The sequence below is a fragment of the Candoia aspera genome, chromosome 4 (genome assembly GCF_035149785.1).
Source record: "Candoia aspera isolate rCanAsp1 chromosome 4, rCanAsp1.hap2, whole genome shotgun sequence".
Taxonomy (NCBI): domain Eukaryota; kingdom Metazoa; phylum Chordata; class Lepidosauria; order Squamata; family Boidae; genus Candoia; species Candoia aspera.
The window spans coordinates 117,217,203-117,230,313 of NC_086156.1; the positions used below are offsets into that span (position 1 = coordinate 117,217,203).

The 13,111-nt window shown below is 50.4% G+C and overlaps 1 protein-coding gene and 1 long non-coding RNA gene across 5 annotated transcripts in view; one reads left to right on the plus strand and one right to left on the minus strand.

The window, feature by feature from the left end:
- CHD3 (chromodomain helicase DNA binding protein 3) overlaps positions 1–3,570 on the minus strand; it is a 55,835-nt gene extending 52,265 nt beyond the window's left edge. For 3 of the 4 annotated variants that reach the window (XM_063301655.1, XM_063301656.1, XM_063301653.1), the window contains exon 1: positions 3,248–3,569. In XM_063301655.1, the coding sequence (XP_063157725.1) occupies positions 3,248–3,518 (271 nt within the window). In that variant the 5' untranslated portion in view covers positions 3,519–3,569. Of the gene's footprint in view, positions 1–3,247 lie in introns of all 4 variants that reach the window. The other variant, XM_063301654.1, reaches the window with a different exon arrangement.
- A 7,192-nt stretch (positions 3,571–10,762) lies between these two features.
- Positions 10,763–12,420, plus strand: LOC134497478 (uncharacterized). The gene is made up of 2 exons (XR_010067918.1): positions 10,763–10,837; positions 11,959–12,420. It is a non-coding gene; the product is annotated as an uncharacterized LOC134497478 (long non-coding RNA).
- The last annotated feature ends 691 nt before the right edge of the window (positions 12,421–13,111 follow it).

Genomic DNA, 13,111 nt, shown 5'->3' on the forward strand with positions numbered 1-13,111 from the left:
TTCTGCTTGCCAAGACCCTCCTAAAATAAATCCTAAGAAGTTTGCTATGCCCCCCACCCCACTTTGTGTCATCTGCAAATCTGGCATTTGTAACCCCCCTTCCAAGTCACTGAGAAATCCGCTGCACAGCGCTGGACCCAGGACAGAGCCCCGAGCTTGACACGGAGCCACCCACACTAGCTGGATATAATCGTTCACCCAACTCCACAGCCATCTCTCGACTGCCTACTCCAGGCAACGTTCTGTCATCTCCTTTACAGGAACCCCAGGGCGGGCTTTAGCAAACGTTGTCCTGGGGTCAAGATATACCATTGTAACCTTTCCTGTGGTCAGCTAAACTAGTAGTTCCATCAAGGCATGCTGTCAGATTGATTCAGCATGACTTAGCCTTGATAAACGCATGCGGGATCCCTGCATTGTTTCTGAAATGCTCACAACCTAACAGCTTAACAATCTCCAAGTTTTAGTTACCCCCCTTTTTCCCCCCTGTGTTGAAAATGGGAGTAAGGCTCGCCCGATCCAGTCGTCCGGCGCTACGCCAGCCTCCGTGATTTCCCCCAAAACACAGTGAAGGGCTCTGGGACGGGATCCGCAGGCGCCCTCAAGACTCTTAGATGGAACCGGCCTGGTCCCGGAGCCCGAAAGCTCATTCATGCCGGCCACGTGCCCCTGTCCTCCCTTTCCTCACCTCGGGTTGCCCTTCCCTCCTTAGGCCAACGGCTCTGCCGGGCCGAGTGCCTCTCTGCAGAGAAGACCAAGGCCACGCTGGGGCTGAGCAGCTGCTCTCTCCTCCTCACCTGTTCCTGCCCTCCCGCCTCCTCTGGGCAGCGGGCCCACCCCTTCCTTCGCCTCCCTTTTCCTCCTGACAGAGCCCAAATGCCCCCTTTTCCCCCCTTTTAGCTTCTCTTCTAAGTCCCCGTGTGTTTTAGTCTAACACATCACTAGTTGTAGTTCGTGTCATAGCTCCCTACATTTTCAGCACTTGCTGCCTGAGTGGTCTCTGCCACAATCACAGCAATGCCACCACCCTGGAAGCAAGCCGCTAAGGAGTCATGATAAAACATGATAAAAAAAAACCTGCTTATTTTTATAAGACCAAAATGTAAGTGTTTGTATTTATTATTTGACGCTACAGTGATCAGCAGCTGAAAGCACAGGGCTGCAAGCAATAAGAACAAGTGAGAACACCATACTGCACCATCATGGGGGCCCAACAGATCGATCCCACAGGTTACAGCCACTATACCCAATTTGCAAGGTTTTTATCCAGAGGAATTTTTGCTAGGAGTTTCATGACAGTCCTGTTTTCGCCCCATAAATAACACAAATGCAGACTGCAGAATGGAAACATCACAAGCAAGAGTGGGTGCGCTGGTGCCCATGCCTCAGGCACCACCAACTTGTAATAGAAGATCTACTGCTAACCACAGAAGGGCTGCTGAGATTTTCTAGCTTTGACAACAGCTCTTCCGTGGTCTGGGACGACGGATGCAATACATACCCAAACAGTACGGGGTAGAAGGAACTACAGTACTATAGTGCAGCTTCTCATAAAGTCCGGGGAATAGCCCTAATTTCTCAACGCACCAGGATTATTGACTGAGGGTCTACCACCAAATCAAATGAACTACAACTGGGCGGTACGCAGGAGCAGCTAAAGCCATGTGGGAAGAGTCCATCAATTTAAAGATAATTAAATCAACATGTTGTCTGGCACATCCATACCGGTCTATATATACCCAGACCGATACAAATTCCTAGCAAGGCTCTAGCCAGAACTCCCCCCCCCGCCACATGATTTTTCTAGCCATCAACAAAGCCCCTCCATTTTGCAGGGGCAGGATTTGGTAAACTGGCCATGCTTCATAAAACAAGGGAACGTCACTGTATCTGTGACAGTAACACCAGCACTGCAGACAGGCGGATAAGCAGCACATCGCACAGGAGGCAGGTCAGCCTCTCCAGCAGTGATGGGGCCGCAACTCAGAATTCCCAGCAGCCCCTGGCCAAAATGAACAAAAGTACAAGCCCTCCGTGACAGAAAACCATTTTGCTTCTCCCCAAGTTTACTTTATCCTCAAACCAGAAGCAAGAGAATAACCTTCCCTGCTACCTATCTACCAGGAAGACCTTTCCTATTCAGCGTTTAATGACCTTAGTGGAACCACCAGAAGTCACTTATAACAACGTCTAAGCAAGTTTCAGTTATGTTTTTTTTCCCCCCTTTGCCCAATTCAGAGGCAAAATAGTTAGCCAAATACACCTTTCGAAATTGCAGCTTTTAGAAGTTTTATAAGGTTTTCTATCTATCTACCTACCTACCTATCTCCGCTTTTTACTTTTTAATGTGCAGTTTGGCCTGGCATTCCCCGCCTGGCTCTGAACCTCTCTATCGCGCCTTTTGCCCCGCTCCTTTAGGCTGAGCTGCAGACAGCCGTGCCTTCTGACTCCGGATGGCCCGCACGACCTTCCTGCCAAGTGCTGTACCACCGACCGGGCTCGGACACCTGGGACGCCTTCTACCGCCGGTCACACACCTGTACGAGAGGTGCGTTGTGCTTCGAGTCAATCTGGCGCTTAGGCGCGTAAGAGGCCTCAAGTCCCCGGGACCGGCCGCCAAGGGCTGCCCACGGGCACGCTGGAGAGCCACCCGCTGCAGCCCCGACCACGGCAGCCCAGGACGGCAGGGCCCCCCGCCCCGAGCGCTGCCTCCCGGCGGCGCCGCTCCCTGGAAGCCTTGCCCCTCCCCCAAGGCTTCCCCCAGCAGCCCCCGCCCCCCGCCCGCACCCATCCACCCTGAGGGGCCCTCCGTGAGTCGCCCCCCACCCCAGCACCCGCCCGGCTGGTTACGGCCCCAAGCGGCCGCCCTGTCCTCCCGCGGGGGCGCCCCCGCGCCTGCCCGGAGACAGCGCCAGGCCCCGAGCCAGCAGGGGGAGGCCCGAGGCGGACCGCGGGGACCCTCCTCGCGGGAAGCGGCCCCAGCGCCGCGTGGGAGGGGCGTCTGGCTGCCCTCGGAAGGTCCCCGGGCGGCGCGCGCGGGGCGAGGCCGCGCCGGGAAGCCGGGCGGGGCGCGGGGGGAGGGGCCGGCGGCGCGGCGCGGCGGGGGGGCGCGGGGTCCCTGAACGTTCGGCGCGCGGGCGCTCCCGGCCGGCCCCGCGGCGTTCGAAAGCCGTTGGTTGTTTACCCGCGGCCGCCCGCCCCGCCCCGTTCCGCGGGGGGGGCGCGCGGGGGGGCGGCGGTTGTTTACCTGGCGGCGCCGCGGTCCCTTCGGCCGCCGCGGCCGGCGTGGCGGCGGCGGGGGTCAGCGGGGCAGCCTCCGCCTGCGCGGCGGGCGGGAAGATGTCGCCCGGGCTGTCGTCCCCGGCGGCGGCGGCGGCGGCGTTGGCGGCGGCGGCGGCTTCTTCGTCGTCGTCTTCCTCCTCCTCCTCCTCTTCCTCCTCTTCGTCTTCATCCCCCTCCGCCTCGGACACCACCATCTCCTCCTCCTCTTCCTCGTCCTCCCTCAGAGGGGAAGCCATGGTGGTGCCGGAGGAGGGGGTGGGTGGGGGAACACCGGAGCAACGCCGACGGGGGGGCAGCCCCCCTTCCCCGCCTCCCGCCCGCGCCCGCCCGCGCGCGCCCGCCCGAAAAAGCGCCCCCCCTCAGACCATCTCAGCCCCCCAACCTGAAAAAAAACCCGAAAAGGGGGTGTGGGGGGGGGAAGTCCCAGGCAATTGCCAGGACTCGCCTCCACTACAACTTTGTTCCTCTTTGCAATGTTTCCTCGGCCCCCCTTTTTGAAAAGGGAGGGGAAAAAGGGGGGGGAATTGAAGGTTGTGGGGGGGGAGGAAAGAAGAAAGATGGGTTTCAGTTCTGAGGTGGGGAGTTCAGGATAATATTTGCCACCCGAGCAAGAAACAAAAATGGCCGCCTTTAAATTATTTTTAAAACAGGCCCCCCCGCGAGGTAAAAGATAAATGTGCCCCCCATGGAAAAAGAAAGAAAGACAGGGGAAAAAAAAAAAGAAACCAAAATGGCTGGCTTAATTTTAACCCCCTCTTCCTTAGGGTTCAAAAAGATAATGCCCCCTTTCCAAAAGCAATCAGCTCCAAATTAAAAAAAAAAAAATCTTATGCAAGAAAAAAGGATAATCAAGATAAAGCCTTTTCTCTTCTTGCTGTTGTGATATTTTCTTTTCAATCTCCCAAGATCTGTGGTCATGAACAATATTTAGACATTCCTGGCACTGGGGGGAACCTGGCAAGATTTCTGCATAAAACAAAGATGGCTGCTCTAAATTATTTCTTTTTTTTTTTCCTTATGCTCTCCCCCCACCTCCCTCAATAAAAATATTTTTTACTGGGAGGGGGGAACAGAGAGAGAAAAGGTTGGATTAATCAGTACTCATGCTCAGTTATGACATCAGCATAAAATTGTTAAAGGTTAACTAGTTCCATACTAGTAAGACCACGACTTTTGTGTGTGCCTGTTTGTTTTACTAGCACAAGCGAAAAAAAGAATAGGGATGTTTTATTTCCTTCCCCCCCCCTTTTTTTTTTCTCTCTAACTTTAAATACTTCAGAAGGGAGTGGCTTATTTCTCTCCTTTTCCTCTAGGGCAAGAAAGGAAGAAGAGAAGAAAAAAAAAACCCCTCCCTGATTACTGCAATTCATTAAAAGATTTTGTCCACATTCACAAAGGGGATTTTACTGTTTTCCCAGATGAGAGTTCTTTTAATACTTACATACATATGTATGAATGTACATGTGTATATGATTTTTTGCCAAGTTTTGTATTTTAAAAAGTCTGTATATATTAAATTTAAAAAATCGAAAGCTAGGTTCCAGCCACCCTAGTGTGTTACGTTTGCCCCACAGGAATAAATTGATGTATAATTAAATTAGTGTGATAAAATAACTATTACAAGGTGTTTTTTTTTCCCTCACCAAGCTGATGGGGAACAATTTTCAAGCAGATTCGGGGGGTGATTATGACAGTCCAGCAGTGAGACTGCTGCACTTAAATTACTGCATGGGACCTCAGAGGGTCTAGTGAGTCGAGGTCTCCAGAATGCAAAAAAATCTTATTTATTTAGCACCGTTGTGTAATTCTGTTTCCTTATGGCTTAAAACCTTTTACCCTAATTTTATAGAGGGGGAAACTGCTAAAAGCCATATAATTAAGATGGAGGAAAAAAAAGTTCACAATAGGAATGCAGCGTTATTATTTCTGTCCGACCTAACAGACATTTGTCTGAGTTTAAAACGCATTTCACAAAACTTGCTCTTCACTTGATACAGAGACATCTGTGATAGGAATGTTCCCACCAACCTAAAAAGAAACCGCAAAGGGCCTGAATCTCGCCATGTCTCGCTCTTAGACTGCAGCAAGTGGAGGGTCTCCTTCTACTTGCACATCTGAGAATCACAGAACCCGGTTTGCCCCGGGCCACGGCGTCTGAGCCAGCCCCGTCCTCACGAAAGAAAACGGAAGGAGCACCTGATATTCTAACGGAGGCGCTGCAACCGGGTAGATGGATCTCAAGGGGACTGCAAACCCCAGGCTGAAGTTCCGTGCAACCTTGCCATGCTCCGGAGGGGAGAGTAAGGCCATTGAGCCACTCTACCCATCCAGTGGGATTGGCTTCTGAGTAAACCTGGCACTGCGAAGAAGCTTCAGCGGGCAAGCCTGGGGTGCAACATCATACTCCAAGGGAAGCACAGCTAGGGGCCCGTCCCTGCCAGACATCCCATCTTACGTTAATAAATAGGCCCATCTGTGCTACAGAAACGTGCTATAAATTCAGATATACTTGCAGAGTACAAGTGAATTAGCAGGGCAAACTTTGAGACATTCTTCCGGGATGAACTTGGGTCACATGGTAGTTTAAAAGCTTACCTGTGATTTAATGTCATTCCTGTGTTGTACTGCGATATTTCAGAAAGGTAAAATTCAAGTTATTTTATGGTTTGGTCCATGTGTGTGGCCGGCCACTTGGCCACATTTTAGCCTGACATGTACAAACCCAGCCCGTACGGTTAGTTTGCTACACTGACCCAGAAAATTGGACTAAGTGGGTAAACCGGGATAAGCATACATAGTGCAAATACAGCCTTTAAGCACCTATTTAAAAGAGCTGTTTCTATTATTAGCATCAGGTTTCTCTGATAAACACATTTGTGTTAATTTTTAAAATCTGCCTTATAGTCTTCGTTGCACTCCCCCCCCTCCCCAAGCCCTTCTGGTTATTGGATTCTAGATAGGAAAAGAAAGTCTTCCGAGCCCTGAAGAGCTGCAGAGCAATCATCTACAAGCACAGTGTTCCTTCCTTCAGGGTAGTCCCATGTCAAATGTTGAGTCTTAGAATAGTAAGTCTGGAAACCATGAGGCTTAGTCAAAGTATTCCAATTTCACTGAAACTGGGCCACAGAGCAGGAGTCCTATTTGAACATACATTTTGTACTGCGCTAGACGTGGTGGCAAAATGGATCACCAAATGTACTTTGAGGAGTGTGCGTTGCAGATTTTCTCTGTCTGCAATTTTCTGGAAGTATAAAATGAGACAAAATAGCACATGAAAGAAGATCTTGCTGATTTCAGTGAAGCTTTTTTTATATGCAGATATTTAAATTCTCGCCATATCGTACTTCATTATGTCCTGAAAAGACCGTGGTGGGTGATGATGGGAGGCTCCCTCCAGGTGACCGGCTGGGGTGGGAATAGCCCTCCTTTTACGGGAGGAAACGGAGGGCAGCCTGAGCTGCTACAGTGCAGCTGCCTTTTCTTTTTTTATGGCACCGTTCAAGCTAAGTCTAAGCTTTTCCCCGTGGACCAGTTACAAGTGTCCACAGAGGAGTAACTGTGCCTGCAGGAGGCCCCGTTTGCCAAATGAATGTTATCCCCCGTGTGGCTTTTACGTTTAACGCAACACCCTCCAAAGCCCTCCAGGAGGCAGTGGGCGCCAGTCCCACTCATTCATGTTGAAACATTTCCCTGGCAGTGCTGGAAGCCAGTGCTCCAGAAGAGCGTTTGAGGTTTCACGCTATCGAAATCTTTTACCTAGAAATACACTTCCTAGGTTAGGTACAACAATTCCTGGTCAGAGAGAGAGAGCTCGAAGGGTGCAGCCGCATCTGAATTTAGGCTTGGAGTTTCACCAGTTCTGAGCTTCATCTGACCCGTTGGTTAAAGCAACGCGTGCTAAGCGTAACTTTCTGGACCCGGCCAAGATCCTTCGGCCCTTCCTGTCCAAGGAGCAGGCTGCAGAGAAGGAAGCCGCCCTTCCCTTGTGCCTCCAGCCCGCCTGGGAAGCTTCTGCACAGGGCCCAAAGGGTCAGGAAGGCCGCCGGGCGCTAACGGAGAGAGCCCGCTCCCCCTTCCTCCGGTTTGTCCCCCACCACAGGGCCGGCCTCGTGGCTTTCAGAAGGGCCAGGGAGGTGGGGCTCTTCGCACCACGAGCCTGCCCTTCCCCTGTGGCCGTTTCGTTGGGGTGGGGGGGATTTTCAAGGTCTCTCCCCTGATGGCTCTGGCATCGCGTATGCGTGCACCGTCTTGGAAGCAAGAGGAGGGCCTGGAGAAATTAAACACTCGGATGCAAAAATCAGACAGAAAGTGGCCTCTCACAGGTCAGACTCTCCGGAGTCTCCTTAAGCCAACGGCTCTGCTGGAGGACCCTCCTCCTACCACGCCGTGGTGGACCTTGTCCAGCTTACGCCGTTCATACAGTTGCCTCTGAAATACCTGAACGGCTCCTGATCCCGCAATTGCCGCTGCCAGCGGGCTTATTGAGCCCAATCGCTCTGTTGTTTTAAGCAGCTGAGAAAAATCATAGTTACGTCACAAACTTGTTGGCTCAACAGCTTCCTAGTCTATTTTTAATATTGTCCTAGTCCTGGCTAGCTTACTGTCCATAGAAATTGCGATTATTTTTTTTAATAATATGAATATTACAGTTTGCCGTCCTTGGCTGCTTTAACGTCTTTCTGGACAGTGAGTGGAAAATAATTTTTTAAATTAAACACTGCCTGCCTCTAATGACAGTCATGTTATGCCCCTGCAGTTAAGATCTAACTCTCAGAGAAGACTGGCAAGGCCGCAAAGGTAAGTCGGCACCATATAACAATCCCGCCTACCATTTTTGTATTCCCCACTGAGCCAATTACCTTGTTTTATATTGATATAAGATATATGGTAGGCAAAGATAGATAGATCGATCGATCGATCGATCGAACGAACATTGGGTAACTATAGATAGCTACATCTCCTACCACGCCCAAGGCAGCGTGTGGCAGCTGTCCCCACTTTTATCTTCACAACCACCCTCTCCTAGGATAGGCTGCGGGGCGGTGTCTTGCTCCAGGTTATCCAGCCAGACTTGGCTCAACCGTTCTAAGCCTGGCGCATGTTCCACCTGAGGCCACAAGATCCTGAGTGGCAGCAGGGGAGTGCAGATCATCCATCTGGCGGTTCACTTTCCTCAACCTCGGCAACTCTCAGACGTGTGGACTTCAACTCCCAGAATCCCCCAGCCCGCGCATGAATTCTGGGAGTTGAAGTCCACACGTCTGAGAGTTGCCGAGGGTGAGAAACACTGCTCTTGCCAAAGCAAAGCGGGCTCGTGGGAAGAAAGGTGGGTCATCGTTTTAGGGTGAGAAGCGAGTCACCGACCCCCTTGGCTCCTGGAGAATGGACTTTGGAAAAACGTGCATTTGCAACATTCCTCCCGCTCTTCTTTAAGTAACGAGAGATCCTACCATTCTACCTTTTAAAAAGATCACCAAGGAAGAAGCGCCACCCCAAGCCACCCCTTCTGCAAAGCAGCTGCCAGACGGAAGAAAGGGTGTGCTGGGGTTGAAGCCAGGGGCGGGGGGAGGACAGACAACCCCACAGCGCTGGGGGGAAGAAGAAGGGGGGGTCGTAGGCTTCAGAACCGGGCTTTCGCAGGAGTGGGGGGATTGCATTTTTGCCCCCACCAAGACGGAGTCTGGAGGATGGATGCTAACAATCCCATCTGTTCTCAGCACAAGCGGAAATCTCCCTGGGGTTAGGGGGCCTGCCAGAACTGCAGATAATATTCGACCTTCAAGTCTCATTTCACAACCCACGCTTAGGATTTCGTCTCTCCCCCCCCCCCCCCGCTTTCCCTCTAACAGCTGTCACAGAGAGGAACTAGGCAAGGAGGGAGGAAAAAAATACGACAGCTGGCCTGATGTTGCGAGAGCGAGCCTTGCTAGCATTATGAGAAAACAGACCGATGCCCATCGACGCCCTGCCTGGGGGAGGGCGGGAGACGCAGAGGGCAGAGGGCGAGGTCATGTCTCCAGGGAGGTGGCCAAGACTGGCCTGAGGACAGCAGCAGCAGCTCCCACCACCTTCGACCAAGTCAGATCAAGACCGGACCGACTAGCCCAGGGTTTCTCAACCTTGGCCGCTTGGAGATGTGTGGACTTCGACTCCCAGAATTCCCCAGCCAGCAAGGTCTAGGCGAATATCTGCAGGGTAGCATCCCCTCATCGTTAAAAAAAGGTCACAGGGCCAGAATATTTCTTCATTGTAGACTAAGTTTTCCCTCTGGTGAGCTTCCATGGTTCTCTCTGAGCATCCCACCGACAGGTTTTTCCACACAGGCACCTGGGAACGTTCCGGCGGCGATCCGCTCTTGGCAGGCCCAGAGAATACCCCCTTCTCTATGTGTGTCCAGTGGTGGAACGGCAGAAAAAAACACAAATCAGGGTACAGTTTTCCCAAGGACCTGAATCAATCATGGTTGGTGCTTGACGTGGTTTTGGATAGCGAGATGACACGGGAAGGGTGTTAGGAAACAAAGCTGTAGCGGCCTCGTGGTGAGTGGAGCAGAAGGTAGCCCTTGAAGAACTCCAGTTACAGATAGGCCACTATTCTTGGCTGGAAGAACTCCAGTTACAGATAAGCCACTATTCTTGGCTTGAAGAACTCCAGTTATAGCTAAGTCACTATTCTTGGCTTGAAGAACTCCGGTTAGAGATAAGCCACTATTCTTGGCTTGAAGAACTCCAGTTACAGACAAGCCACTATTCTTGGCTTGAAGAACTCCAGTTAGAGATAAGCCACTATTCTTGGCTTGCCTCTTCCATCGTTCTGCAACCTGAAACAGGTATTCCCACAGGCACAGTCATGCGCAGAACCACCCAGCGCTGGATCATTCTGCATTTCCATCTCCCTCCTTATAAATGGTGGGCTCAGAAGGCCAGAAGGTGGATGCAGAGGAGGACCAGAGAAGTCCCCTGAACCCAGCCAGCGGGAAGGCAGGCGCAATGGCCTTTGAGGAGACACCTTTTCTAGCACATTAGAAGCCTGGTGGGAACAGCAACATCATCCACAAGTGTGCAAAATCTGGCTTTTCCAGGACTTTTTTGGGGCGGGGGGGTAGACTCCGTTCTGACTCAGCACCCTTGGGCTCGCTATCCAGCATCCTCTAGCTCCTACAATCACAGTTTACGTTTCAGGTTTTTCTTTTTCTTCCCAAGCAGACTATTTTTCATACTGAGAGAAGTAACTTCAAAAGAGTCTCTCTCCTGCATGACTTTTGCATAGTGTGAGTATCAGAATCGTTTGGGATCCTTCAGTCCCTGCGCGTCTCTGGTGCAGCCTGTGGTGCTGTGACGACGGCGTAACATACACAAACATCTGAGAATGGCCCAGAGGCTGTCTTCAAAGCCTCTTGAGAGCCAGTATCCTCCCGAGATTGATGGTGTCCTTTCCTCCCAGTCTCCAGCAAAGACTCCCTCTCCCACCCCTCCAGGTGGGCCAGCCGGCAAGGAACCAGCCGCTACTGGGGAGAAGCAACGCCCATGCAATTATCCTGCTAGCACACTTATAGGTAGTCCTCGATTTACGACCATTCGTTTAGTGACTGTTCAAAGTTACGACGGTGCTGAAAAAATTACTTACAACCAGTCCTTGCACTTACAATCCTCGCAGCATCCCTCAGATACTGTTATGTATTTTGCTGTTATGTATTTTCTTTGAAAATACTGGTTGGTGAAAACAGATCGCAGCGATCGAAATTCAAGCACCTGGCAACCGGCGTGTATTTACAACGGTTGCAGCGTCCCGGGGTCGCGTGACCTTCCCAGCTGCCTTCCGACAAGCCAAGTCACTTGGGGAAGCCGGATGCTTAATGACCACGTGATTCACTTAATGACTGCAGTGATTTGCTTAACGACCACAGCAAAAAAAGGCCATCACATCGGCTGTGGCTCACTTAATGACCGCCTTGCTTAGGAATGGAAGTTCTGGTCCCAATTGTGGTTGTAAGTCGAGGACTACCTCTGCTGGAGGAGGGTTCAGACTCCTTGTTCCCTAAGGGCTAATGTAGTTCTCCTTGAGTGTTTCCTGTTCTCTTACACTGGCTGTCCCTTCAACATGGTCCACAGATGTTCCCCTCCACCACCACCCGTCTCATGGGACTAGTGGTCTGTGTGCATGTGAATCTCTGGATCTCAACAGCTGCTTAAGGTCTTTGATGGGCAACCTCTAAGCTCTCGAGTAGCAGAAGCACACAGAGGCGCCTGTACGGGGCTGCTGTTTTAAAACACATCAGAGAGCTGATAAAGGCCAAAGAATGCTTTCTTATTGGAGGCTGCATCTCATGATCACTATGGACTAGAATCTCTTTTAGTGGATTTGTTTTAACCTGTATTTTAGATGCAGAATTGTTTTTTTAAAAAGGAAACACTTGGGGCCTTTCAAAATGACATCTAACTTATACTGGAGCGGTGAATACTGGGTATTGATCGTAAAAGAACACCGCACAATCTATAATGCCTGATGGCAGAAACAGATGTTTTATGGGGGTGGGCGATAGAGAGAAGAATGACCGATTCCCCTACCACTACACTCGCATCGTGAGGAGGGAAATGGACATTTGAAAGACCTGGGGAACAGCTAGCTTTTCCACATATGTACCTGAACAGGATGATTTATTTTCTTTGTACCCAGGTATGCAACATCGTCTGACTGACTTTGGCTGATCTCCAAAATCTAAACAAAATTGGATCTGGCTAATATTTGATAGGAGACCACCAGGAAATACACAGACATTCCAGAAGAAAACAATGACAAGCCACTTGGGTACCACTGCCCAAAAGGCCTCCATGTCTGTGTTCACAAAATCACCAAGAACCAAGTTTGACTCAGATACAACTTTGCTATTACATATTTTCTTTGAAAATACTGGTTGGTGAAAACAGATTTTGGCTGCAATCCTGAACAGAGTTTCTACAAGATCACCCTTGTTAAATAGAACAGGCCTATTTCTGAGAAAATAAGCATGAGGTTGGGTGTCTGCGTATTAATTCATAACCCAGAGGACATTTGATACTGATAGTCACATATTTTTTTCGTAATATTTGAAGTTATGCAATAAAAAGATAATGTTTATTGAAGGTTTACTTTTTCCAAGCATGCCTCAAGATGATTTTTTAAAAAGCTGAACTTGACAATGTTTTTTCAATGCAAACCTCTTATGTTTTGCTGTAGCATTTTTATCCCACCTACCTCCAAGGGGACTCATGGTTGCCTATCTGGTTCCTCCCCCTCCTACCATTTTACCCTCAGAACAACCCTTTGAAATAGCTTGGGCAGGAGAAAATAATTGCAAATCAAGATTTGCTTCATGATTGAGCAGGATCTTCATCCAGGTCTATTTGGGCCAGAGCATACTAGTTTAAAAGTTAAGCTAGAAAAGCGTGTGGGTCCCTCTCACCCCTCCCCAAATAAAAGGGGAAGAGAGCAGCAAGGCTTCTTTAATAGATCAGGGCCTGCATGAACTATGGAACACAAGGGTGCTTACTTTATTTTTAAAACCACCCTAAGAATGGTGGTGCTTCAAAATGGCTGCACAGTGAGCCACTGCTGACATCTAGTGGCCACAGCCATGAACAGCTTAGCAGCTGTGACAGCCCTAAGATTCAGGGTGGACATTCTCAAGCCTGGGAAATCGTACGTTAGGAAACCACCATCATTTGGGGTGCCTCTTCATTCCCACCAAGGGCTCGTGTCCAAATCAGCAGGAAGCCTGATCATCTGGAGAAAGTGACTTCGCCCGGTTAACCGGTCCGAATGAGCTGCTACCGCTAAGCTTAAGTTCACC